At 41.5% G+C, this 19,903-nt stretch overlaps 1 protein-coding gene across 1 annotated transcript in view; it reads left to right on the forward strand.

Annotated features, from left to right (window-relative positions):
- The window catches only part of elavl2 (ELAV like neuron-specific RNA binding protein 2), a 77,662-nt gene that overhangs the window by 26,977 nt on the left and 30,782 nt on the right, over positions 1-19,903 (forward strand). Inside the window, exon 4 of the mRNA XM_067982236.1 lies at positions 15,030-15,183. Within this exon, the coding sequence (XP_067838337.1) occupies positions 15,030-15,183 (154 nt within the window). The remainder of the gene's footprint in view (positions 1-15,029; positions 15,184-19,903) is intronic.

The following is a 19,903-nucleotide window of genomic DNA, read 5'->3' on the forward strand; positions in this document are numbered from 1 at the left end:
GGGTTGAGCCATCTTCAACCTATATCAAACAGTCCCAATGATCCTCCTAAATTGATTCACTTTGTCCCAAAAAGTGCAGAGAGCAACACTTTTGGGGGTCATTCTGAGACCATATTTCTTTAATTGACTTGTTCCATTCACTAAAGCTGTTTCTTTGGATGCAAAGACCAAGAGCTCAGATCGAAGAACAAAAAACTGATGTAATTGTGGTCTCTAAATTGAATTTATCTTGCCCTCTTTCTCTTCCTCCCTCTCCCTCTTCCCCCCCCCCCCCTCCAAATTAAAGAGTGGGCTTCATGGTGAGATACAATTAAACTCCAAATACCTGACAGTATTTGTTACCAAAGGGCTTCTGCTTACATAATGTTTAAATTCAGATCTTTTTATCCAAAACTTCCTTAATTGAATGTAGTCCTTCTATGATTTCCTTCATTTTCTTAGTGTTCTGATGGATATTGTCAATCACCCAACCACTTGGAATACAAAATAAATCATGGCAAACTTTCAAGTGGAAAATTCCACAGCTTACATAATGCCTTTTAATATAGAAACACTTTCCCAATAAGATTGAGAATGCTGCCCCAGGAAGAGATTAGAAAATGAAGCAGATAGCTTGGCTGAAGAGATGGGTTTTGAGAAGATTTTGTAGAGGCAAAGTGGTCTAGAGATGGAGTTCTAAAAAGCTGGCCTGATGCAACTTAAGATTTTACCAACAATGGTGGGATGTAAATGCCAGAATCAGAGGAGCAGAACATTCAGCAAGGAATACACAATTGAAGGAGCTTGCAGAGATAGGGTGGGGCAAGGCTGTGGAGGGACATACAGACAAGAACAGGAACTTGCAACTTAATATCTTGAGGGATGGGTAGCCAGCAGATATGTGGAACAGGACATGAGCGGTGGAGTTTTGGACAAGCAGCTGCAATTCATGAAGGAGGGTGGGAGGCCATTGAGTGCTTAATTTATGTTTGCTTGGTTCAGTGCTAGTACTCGAGTCATGAGTTTAAGCGTCACTAGGACTTAGTTGTGGTCTAGGCTAATACTTCATTGCAGAATGGAGGGTATGTTCTATTGTTAGAGGCGATGTCATTTAGATGCAATACTAAACCAAAGTCCCATCTGCCTGTTCAGGTGGATGTAAATTATCCCAAAGGTATCCCTCTGAGGAGCCGGGCAGGTTTCCTGGTGTCCTAGCCAGCATTTATCCCGCAACCAACACTAGCAGAACACTAGTCATTCATCTCATTGCTGTTTGTGGAACCTTGTGTGCAAATTGGTTGCTTTGTTTATTTTACAGAAGGTATTATACTTTGAATTGCCGTTGAGGTGCTCTGAGACATTGAGGATGTGCAAGTTGCTATATAATTTCAAATTTTCTTATACTTGCGTGTGTACAAACGAGGAACACTAGCTATGGCTGTAATGCTTTCAGCTGAAGTTCTCCACTTTTTGGCATTTATTTTCTGCGTATAAAGATCAACAGTTTGTGGTAAAACATGATTATGTTGTCTTTAAGTTTACCATTCAAAGTTTTTATGGCATGGCTTTATACAGAAAGCCTTAAATGAAGGAGCAATAATGGAATTTTAACCGTTCCCTGCAGAACATTAAGATGTACTCTTCCCTCTTCCCTGTATAGCAAGTAATGATCCAAAAGGAGGACATTTAAATGTCCTGATAGGAATGTAAATGTTCATGTCAGAGCATTGCTGGTTTACAGCCCTAGCTGCAGCATTGTGACTTTCTACTTGCAGGTACAAGTGTGTCCCTTAACACTATGAAATTAGTTAGTAATGCCACAAAATAAAAACAGGCTTAGTTTTGCTTTCCATTTGTAAATTTTGAAGGTAAAACTATAGCCTAAATACTGCCCAATTTACCTTGAACCATCTGCTTTAGTGTACTAATGCCTATATTGTTACAGCTGCTCTGTTTTTCACCATGCACTATATTGAAAGAATATGTTCCCTTTAAAGCCATCTAGGAGAGGTGCCATGTAGTGAATTCAAACTTCATAAGATTTGCTAATGCAGTGTAGCCTAGCCTTGAAACTATCTTTGAAATTACAGTTGTGGATGTGTTTGGAAGGTGAAGTATAAATCAATTTTAACATGTCCTGTTGGAAGCAAATCTCAAGTTGAATGGAGTTGTGGAACAGTCCAGGATGTACTTAATTTCTCATTGAATTGTTTGGATTGAATCCAGTTTATTGATTAGGTTTAAGGTTGTGTCTTTAAAAAGCGGTATTCAGTGTTTGGTTGATTGTGAGAAAGCTGTTACTACAAAATTAAATGATAAAATCGACTATCTGCTGTAGATGAGCAATCTGGAGGGGGAGGAGTCACTCGTTTTGGGTTTCTGCTGAGACCATACTGAGATGCATTTCTACGGCACTCTAACTCTTGTATGAGGCAGCTTCCTGGGTGGCTCATACCTTGGAATGTGTCTACTTGGTACTCATCCACCACCCTAAACATTCACTCCCTTCACCACTGATGATGCACTGCAGCAACTCACCAAGGCTTCTTCGACAGCACCTCCCAAACCCGCGACCTCTACCACCTAGAAGGACAAGAGCAGCAGGTATATGGGAACAACACCACCTGCACATTCCCCTCCGTCTCACACCATCCCGACTTGAAAATATATCGCCGTTCCTTCATTGTCGCTGGGTCAAAATCCTGGAACTCCTTTCCTAACAGCACTGTGGGAGAACCTTCACCTGGACTGCAGCGGTTCAAGAAGGCAGCTCACCATCACCTTCTCAAGGGCAATTAGGGATGGGCAATAAATGCCAGCCTCACCAGCAATGCCCACATCCCATGAATGAATAAAAGAAAAAGTTGGTGGTGTTCCCATGTGCCTGCTCCTCTTGTTCTTCTAGGTGGTAGAGGTTGCGGGCTTGGGAGGTGCTGTCGAAGAAGCCTTGGCGAGTTGCTGCAGTGCATCCTGTGGATGGTACACACTGCAGCCACTGTGGTGAAGGGAGTGAATGTTTAGGGTGGTGGATGGGGTGCCACTCAAGCGGGCTGCTTTGTCCTGGATGGTGTTGAGCTTTTTGAGTGTTGTTGGAGCTGCACTTATCTAGGCAAGTGGAGTATTCCATCACACTCCTGACTTGTGCCTTGTAGATGGTGGAAATGCGTTGGGGTGTCAGGAGGTCAGTCACTCGCCGCAGAATACCCAGCCTCTGACCTGCTCTTGAAGCCACAGTATTTATATGTCTGGTCCAGTTTAAGTTTCTGGTCAATGTGACCCCCAGGATGTTGATGGTGGGGGATTTGGTGATGGTAATGCCGTTGAATGTCAAGGGGAGGTGGTTAGACACTCGTTGGAGATGGTCATTGTCTGGCGCAAATGTTACTTGCCACTTATGAGCCCAAGCCTGGATGTTGTCCAGGTCTTGCTGCATGCGGGCTCGGACTGCTTCATTGTTTGAGGGGTTGCAAATGGAACCGAACACTGTGCAATCGTCAGCGAACATCCCCAGTTCTGACCTTATGATGAAGGGAAGGTCATTGATGAAGCAGCTGAAGATGGTTGGGTTTAGGACACTGCCCTGAGGAACTCCTGCAGCAATGCCCTGGGGCGGAGATGATTAGCCTCCAACAACCACTACCATCTTCATTTGTGCTAGGTATGACTCCAGAGTTTTCCCCCTGATTCCCATTGACTTCAATTTTACTAGGGTTCCTTGGTGCCACGTTTGGTCAAATACTGCCTTGATGTCAAGGGCAGTCACTCTCACCTCTGGAATTCAGCTCTCTTGTCCATGTTTGGACCAAGGCTGTAATGAGGTCTGGAGCAGAGTGGTCCTGGCGGAACCCAAACTGAGCGTTTGTGAGTAAGTGCCGCTTGATAGTACTGTTGACGACACCATCCATCACTTTGCTGTTGATTGAGAGTAGACTGATGGGGCGGTAATTGGCCGGATTGGATTTGTCCTGCTTTTTGTGAACAGGACAAACCTGGGCAATTTTCCACATTGTCAGGTAGATGCCAGTGTTGTAGCTGTACTGGAACAGCTTGGCGAGAGGCACTGCTAGTTCTGGAGCACAAGTCTTCAGCACTACTGCTGGGATGTTGTCGGGGCCCATAGCCTTTGCTGTATCCAGTGCACTCGGCCGTTTCTTGATACCACGTGTAGTGAATCGAATTGGCTGAAGACTGGCTTCTGTGATGGTGGGGATATCGGGAGGAGGTCAAGATGAATTGTCCACTCGACACTTCTGGCTGAAGATGGTTGCAAATGCTTCAGCCTTGTCTTTTGCACTCACATACCGTTCTGCTTTGAAGAAGTGAACATGCAGCTTCATATCCAAAGAACTTAAACATCAGTGTTCACATATCAATGGAGAGATGTTGGGAATCCTGAGACCCATGAGAATCTCCAGCTCATCTCAGCCCCACTCCTCTGATCCAAGTCATCAGAGACTTGGCAAAAAGCCGATATTGATATCTATTGAAGCTGGTCTAGTTAAGTGTAATAGATTACTTTACCTTCAAATAAAATTGTTCCTTGATTAGCGTGTTCTCTGATTACCATTGCCCCAACTCTTACAACTTTAAAAGTATACACTAGGTAGTCTCTTCGGTTCCGCTTGACTGGTCTCTCATGAGCAGATTCCTTTTCCTTTACAATCAGCAGTTTTCCTTGACTGAACAATTTCTAGATATATCACTCAGGGCTGTAACCATGAAATCCTTTGTTAAATGAACTGGATACTAAAATCTGGCATGTAGTGCCATATGTGCTTCTCCAATCTTCTAAAAGATGGGCTGACTCTTTTTAGTTAGAAGGCCAAATATAAATGATCAAACTGGTTTGTTTTGCAATCAGAATGTGAACGGATAGTAATGTTTTATCAATCTTTCAATTTAATTCATTTGCATTCCTTGTAACAGAAAATTAAAATAGTCACTGTTAAAGGGCTAAATATAACTCTTCTGGCTAGTAATTCCTCTGAACCTGACTGGCTCTATCTTGAGGACATGCTGTGTCACTTACTACCCCTCCTTGCCAGTCCTACGAACTGATTGTTTCTCTTAGCTAGCTTTTTTTCCCTAGCTGGACAGGAAGCCAAGGGCTTGACCTCTGACCCTTCCCAGCTCTCTGGATTGAGCTGCTAAACAAACTGGATTACAGCCCTAGCTGAAAGATCCTAAAAACTCAAGAGTAGGACTCATTCCAACACCCAATGTATGAATATTAGCTATATTAGAAGTAATTATACTGAGTAGGCTTGGTGCTGTGGAAGAGCAGAGGGATTTGGGGGTACAAATTCACGGGACATTAAAGGTAGGTTGATGAGGCAGTTCTTCAAAAATAAAACTAGTAATTCTATCACGAGGTGTAGAATATAAAAGCTGAGGTATTGATGAGCCGATATAAAACTAAGACCTCAATTAGAGAACTGTGTGCAGTATTGGGATCCACACTATAGGAATGGTTTTGAGACTTTAGAAAAAGTTCAGTACATTCACTTGGATGCTTCCTGGCATGAAGAAACTCAAATACAAAGACTTGAAATTGGCACTTTTTTCATTTGAACATTGCAGATTACAGGGTGAGGGTGTTTTAAAATTGAGAGGATAGAGCAGGATCCATAGCAGACAGTTTCTTATAATTGAGGGGTCGAGAGTGAAAGAATGTAAGAAATTTAAAACTGGACATAAGAAATTTCTTTAGAGTAATGAGACTGTCTAATTCACTTCCTTAGTGGTTAAAGAAGAAACTGTCAACATTGAAGATTGGATTGGATAGGTGGATGAAGGAAAAAGGGATGGAGATATGGGAACAGGGAGGGTAAATGTGATTAGAGCTATTTGTTTGGATGGAGGGTAAATGCCAAATGGCCAGGTTCTAATGTAACTTGTTTGAACAATGTTCAATCTGGATAGATGCTTTTGTTTAAACTCTGATCCTCATTCCTAGCAAGTGACTATTCTGAGCTTAATTTAATATAAATTACACACCAATCCTTCCACTGCCAAATAGAGACATCCCAAAATGTGATTGCAACATTGAGGATTCTTGGATGTGTTTTGGGTTTATTTCAATAACGTATAGTCCACAGAATGCTGATGCCCAGGACGCTACCTCTGTTACACTAACAGCTGACCACTAGTTGAAGCTATTAGTTGTTACTACAAATTTTAAAACCCTATTCTAAAGCAGATAAATTCTTGTGTTCTGGCCAACATTTATCCTTCAACCAAAATAGATTAACTGGTCATTCATTCTGCTGTTTGTGGGACTTTGCTGTATGCAAATTAGCAACCATGCCTGCCTACATTTCAGAAATGATTAATTAGCTGTGAAATGCTTTGGGATGTCCTGATACTGTAAAATCAAGTTTTTTTTAAAGCTGTCTCTTCATCCTGAATCAACCACCTTCTCAGTCTGTCCTACATGACTTCAATTCTGTGTTTTAGTTGGGGAGAAGGGATTTTTAACCTCTAACCTTGCTTGAGGTTTGTAACTTTTTTTGTTTTGTCCCATGGTTTTATATTGTCTAAGTAACTTGCTTCAAACCTTTTCATTTAAGTTCTGAACTCTCATACAACTATCTTATGATGGAGGGAAGGTCACCCCACTTAAGATCAAGATCACCCCACTTAAGGTCAAGGTTGGGCTGTTTTGACGATTCTACAATATTCAGCCCCATTCACCACCCATAACAAAACATCAAGTGCCGTCCTATAGCAGGTTCTGGACAGCCTTGTGCTGACAAATGGCAAGTAACATGTGCCACAAGTATCAACTAATGGCCATCTCTAACAAAGGCCCTGTGACTTCTCCCTAACCTGCACTGGCACTATTATCACTGGCTTCCCCCAACATCCTGGGAGTCACCCTTGATCATAAGCTTAACTGGACCAAACACAATGTGGAAACAGGAGCAGGGCAGTGACTGGCTCACCATCTGATTGCGCCTTCATTGTTTCTGCTTCAGTTTCCTGGGGCATGATTTTTACTCTGAGCCAGTTACCCCACGTGTCCGCAGATATCTGCGTGGGGAACCCAGAAGCGAATTGTGTGACGAAATCTGCAATCGCAACTCAATTGAAGGTGAGTATTTGAGCTTCCAGGTTTCCCACGCGTCAGGCAGCCAGATTGACACTAGCTGCAAATCAGAGGGGGTGAGAAATATATCAACCATCGGGCTTGGAAATCGGAAAGGGGAATGTGTGCGGGGGGATGTAGACTACTTCGGGGGGCGGGGGGGGTCACTCCATTGGGTTTTTGGGGGGCGGATCGCAGGTGTTCTGTCAGCCAGGTGAGCTTGTTGGGTCTAGATGAAGCACTCCTGCTCCTCTGGGCCCACAAACAATGCAATAAAGGCACTCACCTCATGGATCCAGCCCTTCCCGCCTACTTTCACCTGACATGAATTGGAAGCGATGGGAAACTAGAACAGGTGAAGTTAAATTCATTAAGTTTTTCAGTACACAAAATATTAAGTACCTCAAGAATTTCAATGAGGTACGTTGTCCCTTTACGTATCAGCCTGCTAGCTTTAATTATGGGCAGGACTTCCTGGTGCCTGCTGTGTACTCGCATACAAATCTGCTGGGTTATACCCAGAAGTGGTTGGGTTGGAGCTGGGGTGCAATCCCACTCCAAATGTCTACTATTTTGACTGCCCACCCGTTCTTGGTTAAAATTTCCCCCCCTTATCTCCCACCATTGTGGATACACCATTAGTATAAGGACTGTAGTGGTTCAAGGAGAAAGCCCATAACCACCACCTCAGGGCAACTAGGAATGGCCATTGCCAGTGTTGCCCCCCATAAAGAGAAAAAAACATTACTGTTGCAGAAATGGATCCAATACCTCAGTGATCAAAACTGTACTGAGCTCTGTTTCCAGCTTTATACATTATAACTAATGAACCATTTTAATTGTGCACGGTTACATTCTCATTTACTTATGGTGGTTATTGATGTAAACACAAACTTGTCATTTAAGCAAGTTATCTTGGTTACTTTATCAAAATTACTTTGGTATGAGTTAGTGCTGATCAACTCCGTGCTGGGTGAGCTGGTGCAGGATTTGAAATGAACACTACCTAAAGAATGAGTAAACTTAAAGCTGATTAATGGTAAGATATCTGACCAAGATTTTCTTCAAGATTTCTACAGGTTTGTACAAAATGAATGTATCGGATTAAAATTTTGGTGGCAGGTTTTTAGCACTTAATTTTTACCAGTGAATTGTCTTCAGGAATGCATGACTGGGATTTGTCTTCCCATTTCAGTTCTTAAATTGCCACAGGTTCTACTTTTAGACCTAAACAACAAGAACTAATTTAGCATGGAGTAACACTTTTTTTCTTTAAACCAGGTATCAGTAAGTCTGAAGATTTTGTCTATTTGTGAACTTGAGTTGGTCTGAATTGGACCAAATATTTTCAGCTGTCTATTAAAATATTACTCAAACCGTTCTGCCGTGTTATGTATTAAATCCTTGGCCCTATTATACTTAATTCAGCTTGTTTAGTAGCAATATGTCTGAACACCTAAATGCTCAACCCTTTGTTGAATGTTGGGTTAGCCTACTAAAGTGTTAACTCTAGGATTGACTCAACTAACTGTTCAAGGGAAATTCCAGTCTTACTGTAATGTTCTTTTGTGCCATGGCAGAAGATTAATGCTAATATATTACATCTATCAAATGTCTAATTATTGGGATAACTTTGAGCTACAAAAATACACTAGCATTTCATTCATTTGGAGAAAATTAAACTTTTTTTCTCCATTTTTGTTTGTGCTCCTGGCTACACTCCTTCATTGTGAAGATGACTCAGTTTCTTTTGGTTGACTTTAAGAACATAAATAGGAGCAGGAGTAGGCCACATGGCCCCTTGAGCCTGCTTCGCCATTCAATAAGATCATGGCTCAACTTTGACCTCAACTCCACTTTCCCGCTTGATCCATATCCCTTGATTCCCTTAGAATCCAAAAATCTATCATCTCAGCCTTGAACATACTCACTGAGCATCCACAGCACTGGGGTAGAGAACTCCAAATATTCTTCTTCCTCTGAGTGAAGAAATGCCTCTTCATCTCAGTTCTAAATGTCCAACCACTTATCCTGAGACTGTCCCCTAGTTCTAGACTCTCCAGCCAGGGGAAACATTCTCTCAGCATCTACCCTGTCGAGCCCTCTCAAATCTTATGAGCCAGAAATCACGTGGCAAGGCTCTCCGCAGCTCCTGCAAATAAAAAGAACGAATGTACTTACTGCGGGCTCCATGACATCCACTTGCTTGATTGTGAAGTTGTGTGCTGTCAATTCAACACAAGCTGATTCGCATGGGACAGTCTGTGGGAATGGAAGACACGCCCACAGAATGTCGGGAAGAGAAGTCACACCCGCAAGTACATAGGAACAGGAGTAAGCCATTCAGCCTCTCGTGCCTGCTCCGCCATTTGATAAGATCATGGCTGATCTGTGATCTAACTCCATATACCTGCCTTTTGCCCATATCCTTTAATAGCTTTGGTTGCCAAAAAACTATCTATCTCGGATTTAAATGTAGCAATTGAGCTAGTATCAATCGCCGTTTGCGGAAGAGAGTTCCAAACTTCTACCACCCTTTGTGTGTAGAAATGTTTTGTAATCTCACTCCTGAAAGGTCTGGCTCTAATTTTTAGACACTGCCCCCTACTCCTAAAATCCCCAACCAGCGGAAATAGTGTCTCTATCCACCCTATCTGTTTCCCTTAAAATTTTATAAACTTCGATCAGATCACCCCTTAACCGTCTAAACTCTAGAGAATACAACCCCAACTTGTGTAATCTCCTCATAACTTAACCCTTGAAGTCCAGGTATCATTCCAGTAAACCTACGTTGCACTCCCTCCATGGCCAATATGTCCTTCGAAGGTGCGGTGCCCAGAACTGCTCACAGTACTCCAGGTGCGGTCTAACCAGGGTTTTGTATAGCTGCAGCATAACGTCTGCCCCCTTGTACTCTAGTCCTCTCGATATAAAGGCCAGCATTCCATTAGCCACCTTGATCATTTTCTGCACCTGTTCATGACACTTCAATGATCTATGTACCTGAACCCCTAAGTTCCTTTGGACATCCACTGTTTTTAACTTTTTACCATTTAGAAAGTACCCTGTTCTATCCTCTTTTGATCCAAAGTGGATGACCTCACATTTGTCTACATTGGGCAAAACTGTGGCAAATGGAATTCATTCACCTAATCTATCAATATCGCTTTGTAATTTTATGTTTTCATCTACACTGCTTACAATGCCACCAATCTTTGTGTCATCGGCAAACTTAGATATGAGACTTTCTATGCCTTCTTCTAAGTCGTTAATAAATATTGTGAATAATTGAGGCCCCAAGACAGATCCCTGCGGGACTCCACTAATCACATCCTGCCAATGTGAGTACCTTCCCGTTATCCCTACTCTCTGTCTCCTTTCACTCAGCCAACTTCCAAACCAAGTCCATACTTTTCCCTTGATTCCATGGGCTTCTATCTTAGCTAACAGTCTCTTATGTGGGACTTTATCAAATGCCTTCTGGAAGTCCATATAAATAACATTCATTGACATTCCCCTGTCCACTACTTTAGTCACCTCTTCAAAAAATTCAATCAGGTTTGTCAGGCACGACCTACCTTTCACAAATCCGTGCTGGCTCTCTCTGATTAACTGAAAATTCTCTGTTCAGTCACCCTATCCTTAATTATGGATTCCAGCATTTTCCCCACAACAGATGTTAGGCTAACTGGTCTATAATTCCCCGGTTTCTCTCTTTCTCCTTTCTTAAAAAGCGGAGTGACGTGCAATTTTCCAATCTAGAGGGACAGTTCCTGAATCTAGAGAACTTTGAAAGATTATGGTTAGGGCATCTGCAATGTGCTCACCTACTTCCTTTAACCCCCTGGGATGGAAACCATCTGGTCCTGGGGATTTGTCACTCTCTCTAGTGCTATTATTTTCTGTTGCTTTACTTATGTTAATTTTATCGAGTCCGTCCCCGATTCAATTCGTTTTCTTGGGATTTTCGGCATGCTATCCTCTTTTTCTACTGTAAATACTGACGCAAAGTAATCGTTCAACATATCCGCCATTTCCCCATTGTTAATGACAGAAACTGAAAGTGGGGATACTAAGGGGCCAACACTGCTCCTGACCACCCTCTTTTTCCTAATATAACTATAAAAGTTCTTCATATTTGGTTTTGATATCCCTTGCGAGTTTCTTTTCATACACTCTTTTTGTAGCCCTTACTATCTGTTTTGTGACCCTTTGTTGATCTTTGTATCTTTCCTATTCGCCAGGATCTGTGCCATTTTTTGCCTTTTTGTATGCCCTTATGTCTTATACTGTCCCTTACCTCTTTAGTTGTCCATGGCTGCTTTTTTTGGCAAGTAGAGTTCTTGCCCCTCAGGGTATAAACCGATTCTGTATCACGTTAAATGTTTCTTTAAACATTTCCCACTGATCATCAGTCGTTTTACCCATTAACAGATTTGCCCAGTTTACTGTGGACAGTCTCTGTCTCATCCCATTGAAGTCGGCCTTGCCCAAGTCTAGAATCTTAGCAACTGATTCATTTTTTTCCCTTTCAAACACTATATTGAACTCGATCATGTTATGATCACTATTGGATAGATGTTCACGCACAGTTAAGCTGTTAACTAAATCTAGTATGGCTTGCCCCCTTGTTGCCTCTAGGACATATTGCTGTAGAAAATTATCCCGGACACACTCAAGAAATTCACTACCTTTCTGACAGTTGCTAGTCTGCTTGTCCCAATCTATGTGAAGGTTAAAGTCCCCCCATTAAGACCACTATGCCTTTCTTACACACTTGTCTAATCTAGCACTTCAGAGCTGCTGCCAGGGGTCCTATACACAACTCCCACTATAGTCTTAGACCCTTTCCTATTTCTCAATTCAACCCATAAGGTCTCTGTTGGCTGCTTACCTCTCATTATATCCCCCTTTTATCATTGAAGTGATTTCATCTCTAATCACTAAGGCTACTCCTCCCCATTTTCCATTTTCCCTATCTCTCCTGTGGACCTTATAACCCGGCATAATTAGTTCCCAATCCTGACCATCCTGCAGCCATGTCTCAGTAATAGCTATATATCATACCCTCCAATTTATTCCTTATACTCCATGCATTGTATATAGAACTCTTAGTTGGGCCACACACCCTAGCCTGACCTTCAGCTTTGATGCTGGGTTAATCGCCTTACACCTTCTAGTTTGCACTTTATCTGTAGTGTCTAAAGTACACTTTCTTTCCGCTGCTGTACACTTTTCCCTTTCACTTGTTCTTGAACAACTGTTTGTACTATTTGTATTGTAAATTTCCCCTGGGTCTTCCCCTCTCTTGCTGCTCTCAACTTTATTCCCTTCTGACTCCCATCCCCCTGCCACACAAGTCTAAACCTTCCCCAAACAACCCCCGCGAGGACATTGGTCCCGGTCCTGCTCTGGTGTAATCCGTCCTGCTTGTACAGGTCCCACCTTCCCCAGAACCGGTCCCAATGTCCCAGGAATCTAAATCCCTCCCTCCTACACCATCCCTGCAGCCACGCATTCATCCTGTCTATTCTCCTGTTCCTATACTCACTAGCACATGGCACCGGTAGTAATCCTGAGATCACTACCTTTTTGAAGTCCTGCTTTTTAATTTATCTCCTAACTCCTTAAATTCACCTTGCAGGACCTCATCCCTTTTTTTAACCTATGTTGTTGGTACCAATATGGACCACGACTACTAGCTGTTCACCCTCCCCCTCCAGAATGCCCTGCAGCTGCTCCGTAGGCAAGCAGACTTCATTTAAAGTTACTATTCTGTATAACATTGTAAATAATTAAACTTTTTTAAAATAAAAAGCCAAGCAAATAACTGAATTAAATTAGACAGAAGTGAAAATTTAAAATTTTTTAATTTTTTAATGAAAAAATGTAACTAATGACATTCACATTTTTAAAACTTAATTTTTAGTTGTTTGAAAGTCATTGTAGTGTAGCCCTGATATTTTTCACCGGTTCTTTTGGTGGCGTGAGTAGTTACGTGCCAGATGGCCAAATTTACGATTTTTCATCGATTTCAATAATTGTAGTGCGCGATGCTTCTTTAATTTGCAGCTGTCATATCGCCAGCGAACCAATAGGAGCAAGTTCACAATTTCCGGGTTTTAGTTCGTATGTGCAAATGCGTGAACTTGCTCCTTCGTCTATCTCTGACAGCAAATCGACGCCATTGAGGAATGCCGTTGTCACATGAGTAATTTCTGTCCCTATATGTTTCAATGAGATCACCTCTCATTCATTTAAACTCGTATAGGCCTATTCCACTCAATCTCTCCTTTATAGGACAACCCTCTCACCCCAGGAATCAATCTAGTGAACCTTTGTTGCATTGCCTCTAAGACAAGTATATCATTCCTTAGGTAAGGAGACCAAAACTGTACACTGTACTCCAGATGTGGTCTCACCAAAGCCCTGTACAATTGCAGTAAGACATCCTTACTGTTGTATTCCAACCTCCTTGTGATAAAGGCCAATGTACCATTTGCCTTCCTGACTGCTTGCTGTACCTGCATGCTAACTTTGTGTTTTGTGTACAAGGACACCCATATCCCTCTGAACGCCAACATTTAATAGGTTTTCACCATGTTAAAAAAAATACTTTCTATCTTTCCTGCCAAAGTGTATAACCTCACATTTCCCCACATTATACTCCATCTGCCAACTGTTAGCCAGTTAAGCCAAACACTGGGGTGGTTCTCAGAACAGAGAAGTTGAAGGGGAGATTTGATAGAAGTGTTCAAAATCACAAACGGTTTTGATAAAGTAAATGAGAAGAAACTCTTTCCAGTGGTAGAAGGGTCGGTAACAAGAGGACACAGATTTAAGATGATCAGCAAAAGAGCCAGAGGTGACATTAAACTTTTTTACGCAACGAGTTGTAACGATCTGGAATGCACTGCCTGAAAGAGTGGTGGAAGCAGATTCAATAGTAACTATGGGGAAAGAACTAGGGAATGGGACTAATTAGATAGCTCTTTCAAAGAGCAGTCACAATGGGCCGAATGTCCTCCTGTGCCTTAACTACTATATGATATACATGCCCAAGACTGAAGTGGTAGTTGAGACCTGACATCTGTTCCAGTTTTTGTTTGTAAAATCATGGCCACCACTGGTGATGGGCAAGGAGTCAGAAAATCTGCAATATTAATCTTGCATAAAATTGGAAGGACTGCTGATGGAATGAGCAAAGTTTTGGCATCTCACAGAACCAGATTATGATTGGATGAGTAAATATCAGTGGCGTGTAAAAGGCTCAGCTGTATAATAGGAATGTGTGGTTTCACAGCAACATGATGCTGTGTCCACTAATCACAGCATCGGCTTAGACCTAAATGCAGAAGCTGCACTTGCCATACAATGCAAGAAGTTTATTTTTAAGTAGGAATTGTGATTATCTATGTGATGAGTTTAACTAGTTATTGCATTTATTAGAGAGGAAATTAAATAATAGTTTCAGACAAAGGGAATTCTTGTTTGCACCCGATCTCCCCATACTAATGCAGTCTGAATGTGTTGGGTTCTTGTTGTATTTAACTTGATGAACAGATATTCTTCTATCAAGCATTCCTTTAAACTGAGACCAGAGTTAAAATATTGGATATAGAATGTTTTGTGCTTTATTGTAACAATTGAATGCAACTTGAGTACCAATTTTTGAAATGATCAAATCAAAGTTGGAAAAACAGATTGGATCAGAATCTCAAAGGTTATTTTGGGTATTGCCGTCAGACCTGGCCAGTCTCATACAGGGTCACCTGAGATGCTAACCATTGTTTCAGATGCAATAAATCCTTCTCAAATTTCCAGGATGTGCCTTTTTGTTTATCATATCTTATAAAATGTATGTTGTGCAAGCTTGCCTTTTATAAAATCTGTTAAAGATCTTTTATGTAACTTGTCAGACCACTGCTTGTTCTAAGCTTATAAATAAAATTATTTTCTTCAGGTTTCTTATGCCCGTCCCAGCTCTGCTTCCATCAGAGATGCAAATTTGTATGTCAGCGGGCTCCCCAAAACGATGTCTCAAAAGGAACTGGAACAGCTTTTCACCCAATACGGTCGCATAATTACCTCGAGGATTCTTGTGGACCAGGTCACTGGTAAGTATGTGCCCACTCTTGTATGTATGCATCTTTTTAAGACTGGCAGGTTGTGCAATGTGCTATCTTCAATTGCTACTATCTGGCCTCCAGGACTTGTCAAAGGTTGAGATATGTGGGCCAGAAAATGTAATTTTCTGCTGGAATTGTTCATAAATATGCATGGACAAAAATAGATTTAAGAGCTCACACTGACTTGAGTCATTTCCCACCCTGGAGGTGCAGGTTTGAACTGTGCTTTCACGGCTGGTGAAGTAATAAATTTAAAGGAGTTATAATCTTTATTTCAAACTTGCTGTAGAGGATGGAGTTCTAATCCTTATTGTGTTGCTAATGTATTTTTTAAAAATTAAGCAGGAATGTAAAGCAGATATAAACGCTTAGAAATGGCCCTTAAACTGCTTTAACAACAGTTATGTTTTCACGATAGTTTTATGCAGAAGTAGTATGTCTGGATAGTGCAGATAGGTAGTGGTGTATGAAGTCTCCAGAAATTAGATATGATTGGTAAACTAAACCATTTCTGTTATGCTGCAATGCAGATGGAGAGAAATGTTGCTGTTCAAATTGTAGCTATCTTTTAGGTGCTGAAATCTTCAAATGTAGAGGGGAAAATGGATTGAGCTATAGATTTTCTATATTTAAAATTGACTATAAAATGCTATAAATTCAGATTCTATAAGCTTTTGTATAGATTTGAACAGCACATAGTGGATCTAATTTAATTTCCTTGTGAAACTGGTCTTGCTCATTAGCAGATAATTTTGAGGGTGCACTCTTCCTTTTGTGTCTCTTTCCTCCCCTCCAATTTAGCAATCTTCATGTAGGCTTGATCTGCCTGCATGGTTCTTGTTGGTATTGGGATGCTTACTAGTAGGAACAACTACATTGCCCATCCTTCAGCCCAACAGCTTTTATTAGGAGCCATGCTATCATCAACTTGTCAATTGCTTAATGGAAGTTTACACTTAACCAATTTTTTCCTGTTAGTGCTTTGTTTGCTCTCCTAAGCACGGCACGGACACGAATGGCCAAATGGCCTCCTTCTGTGCCGTAACTTTCTATGATTCTAAATATAAATCTTCTCTACAGTAATTCTTGTAGGTTATGCAGTGAAATTGTTTATTTTGGTATTGTCTGATTATTTAAGATTCAAAAGGAGGGGTGTTGGGAAGTGAGGCTGATGTGTGCACAGAGATCTGTGAATATGGGCAGCTTATTATTCCTTGCTGGTATTGAACTTAAGATAAGTTGGCTGAGGAGGTAGACCAACATGAAATATCAGGAGAATGAATGGATAATGCTAAATATGGGAAGCTGGTGGAGTAATACAGAGCTAGAAGTTTGATTCCAGGTACTGGATAACTAGCTGCTGAAGAAATTGAAGTTGAGTGAATAAGGAAGAAGGGCAGTAATAGTGGTTACGTGAATAATTCTAAGATGCAGAAGGAACTGATCTGTAGGGTGAAGCTGTGAAAGGCAGGAGAGGTGGGGGGTGGGAGGAAGAAGAGAGAAGAGGAAGGAGAGGGGGTGAAGATGATTTGGGTCATATTGAAACTGCTGAGAATCTTAAGGCTGAGGCATTTTCCTGTGAAGAGTTCATCATGGGACTTGAAAATAAACAAAAGTTTTGAGCGGCAGAAGATAGTAAGTTGCTTAAACAAGATAAAGGTGTTGGTAAACTGAGGATGGGAGCCACAATGATTTGGGCAGGGGATTTGGTGGAATGTAAAGCCAGGCACAGTGGGTTGGATGGACAAGGGTTTCATTCAGGCCCAGGATGTTACTCTTTGCAGGGCCCCCATTGCGTGGAATTCTGGAAAGTTTGCAGAAACAGCCAAAGGGGAAAAACTGCCTGGGTACTAAACACATGGAATTTGCATTGGGGGAATAAAATGGGAGAACTTGCATGTTGGGATTATGCAGGACAGTAGCTGGCAATCTGCTGGGTTTCTTTTGGAGGGAGGAAGTGAGGAGAAAATGAGGAAAGTGGGACTAGAAAGAGGTTTGGGATCAACCTCTGAGTAACACATGGAGCAAATGTTTGAGAAAGGAGGAATAACCAATTTATAGACTGAATTTTCCCTTTTTTGGGGTAGAGGGAACAGATGGCAAGGGACTCTGCAGAATTCGTTCTTTAGGAGATTAAAGCCCATGATATTGGTTTGTACTTGATCTGGAAGAATAAGACAAGACGGTCCAGTGGATTTTTGTCTACTTCTGGAGACCTCTATGAAAACCAGTATTAACAGCACTGCAGCTCATGGGTTCTTTGCAGGAGAACGTTATATGTCTCTCTAGTGTATATCTAGATTGCATAAGCTCTTGCACATTTGAAAAGATGGCTTTTGGTTCCTCTGCCCTCTTCATCTGGCTTCTAATAAAACAGCTTTGACAGTGTGGTGCCAGAGTGCACATTTTAAATCTTGGGAATGGGTTCAGTTAGCATTGTTGCCTTGTTGAGAAGCGTGGGTCTGCCATGTTCCTCTGATCCAGGGTCTATAACTGTTGTCTGTTATGTTGATGTCCTTTTACAGTCAAGCTTGGGTAGGAATCTAACCTGGCAGATAAGGTCCCACCTTAATGACTAATGTGTTAGTCACTGATCTGACACTAGACTGGGCTCTGAACTCTGATACCCAGACAAGGACTCACCTTTTCTCTCATTTAAGATCTTAAGGTATCCCAACTCTAGCTCTTTGTTTAGCATTGCCTTTCACTGATTTACAACCTTGTTTCAATCTTAAGGCACATCCTGAATAGTCCAATTCAAAAGTACAGAAAGGGGTTGATAGGGGTGGAAAGGAGAGGAGAAATAAAAGACATGTGGGTTCTCTATTTTCCCCTAATGTAAATGCCATATGTTTAGTGCCAGGTACTTTTTCCCTGTTGGCTGTTTCTCGAAGCCTTATTGCATAACAGGATTTAAAACTACTGTTTTTTTAATTGTCGTTTTCCAAGGAAGCTCTACAGAAGGATGCACTTGGGGTTGCTTTTCAGGTCAAAGACTAATGAAGATCGATTTACTAGTCATTTAGTTATTTAAATTCAGATAATATGGGGCAAGAACAGCAAGCAGGCCATTCAGTAAATTAGATGATGGGGGTAGACTGGTGTATGTGTAATGCATTTCTTGGTAAATGCAGCTTTGTTAGGTTAGTGGTTATTAAACCGTATCCCCTCAAAATTGGTCCTTGTGGTTGTAGTCCATGTGATGAATTGGCGCTCTTTCAGATGTCGATAGGTGGATGTTGAGCCTCTGCTTTCGAGGACAGTGTTCTCCTTTGCCTGTGCAAATCGTTGTATTGAGGGAACACTGTCCCGTAATCGTACCTTTCATCATTCCATTGTATACAAATTATTTAAGCCATACATTATTTCTTCTGACAGCAGTGGTCTTGAACTTAAGGTTCTTTTGTTCAGATTTTTTGCTAGCAAAGAAAAACTTGCACAGTAGTCTTAACTGAGCATATCTTTGTTTTCGATGTGGATGAGGCTGGCATGGCTGCATTTATTGTCCATTGCTGGTTTGAAAAGCTGAGCAACTGCCCCAAACTGCTGCAGCCCTTGTGATGGTGCTTCAGCAACTGTTAGCTAGAGAATTCTTGAACTTTGACCCGGCAACTATGAAGGAGCAGCCTGTAAGATGATGTGTAACTTGGGAGCTGATGGTGCATAGTTTTGATTTTCTCAAGGGAAGGGGTTTGAAATGCACTGTAAAGTAAGCTTAATGAGTAGATGGTACATCCTGCAGAGTGTTCCGAGTGAATATTGAGTCTAGTAGCAATGGTGCCAATCAAGCAGATATTAAAATAGAAGATGACTACCTTGGATATTGATCAGATTGCAGCTCCAGGTGCTGGCTAATTGTAACCTGGTTGCCCACCTTATCCTCAAGATTTCACATGGCAAGGATGCAATCTGGGTGCAGTTTGACGTGCTCTATTTAAGGAACAAGTTGTAACAAAACTATAGGCGGGCTACTTTAATTGTTGTAAAACCTACAGTTCCCAATGTTGTCGATTCTTCTTTACTAAAACTCGGAAGTGTTGATTTCTTGGACTACTCTTGAGCTTCATGGGGAAGTTTTTTTTAAATGTAGGTGAAGGGCCAAAGCCCATAGATGTGGCAAACCACTAAAGTTGGAGTGGCAGAGGTGGTAGTGAAACTTTGGGTTATGCCAAGATTTGATATTTTTAAGCCTATAGATTGCAGAGGAAGGGAATTAAAGGATTTTTTTTGAGGGAACGTAAGATGCTTTTTCAACATGCTGAGGATCAAAGGATGAGGGAAATTTGTATGCTGATGAATTTAGAAGTTGAGAAGTAGTGATTTTTACATTTTAAAGTGCTAGGAAGAGAATTGTCACCTAGACTAAGCTGTTTCTTGACTTTGTTTAGGAATACAATGTTGAATTTTTTTGTTGTTGCTGCTTTTGGCCTCAGTACACCGGCTTCACATCCTTTTGGTCCTCACTGTTGGAATCGTGTGCTCTTCACCAGGGCCTCAAAACTAAAACTCCTTTTCCTTTGCACCCATTCCTTCAGCTATGGAGTGGAGAAAGGTCACAGAGGGAACAGGGAAGATCAGAGCCCTAGGTTGAAAAAGTGAGCTGCAGCTCATGGATTGATTTTTCTGGGGAAACTGTAGCCAAGAACATGACACAGTAATCAGGATAGATGATCATGCAGAGGGTGTGGAGATAACCAGTGAATCAAGT

The sequence above is a fragment of the Heptranchias perlo genome, chromosome 4, assembly GCF_035084215.1.
Source record: "Heptranchias perlo isolate sHepPer1 chromosome 4, sHepPer1.hap1, whole genome shotgun sequence".
In the NCBI taxonomy this organism is placed as follows: Eukaryota; Metazoa; Chordata; class Chondrichthyes; order Hexanchiformes; family Hexanchidae; genus Heptranchias; species Heptranchias perlo.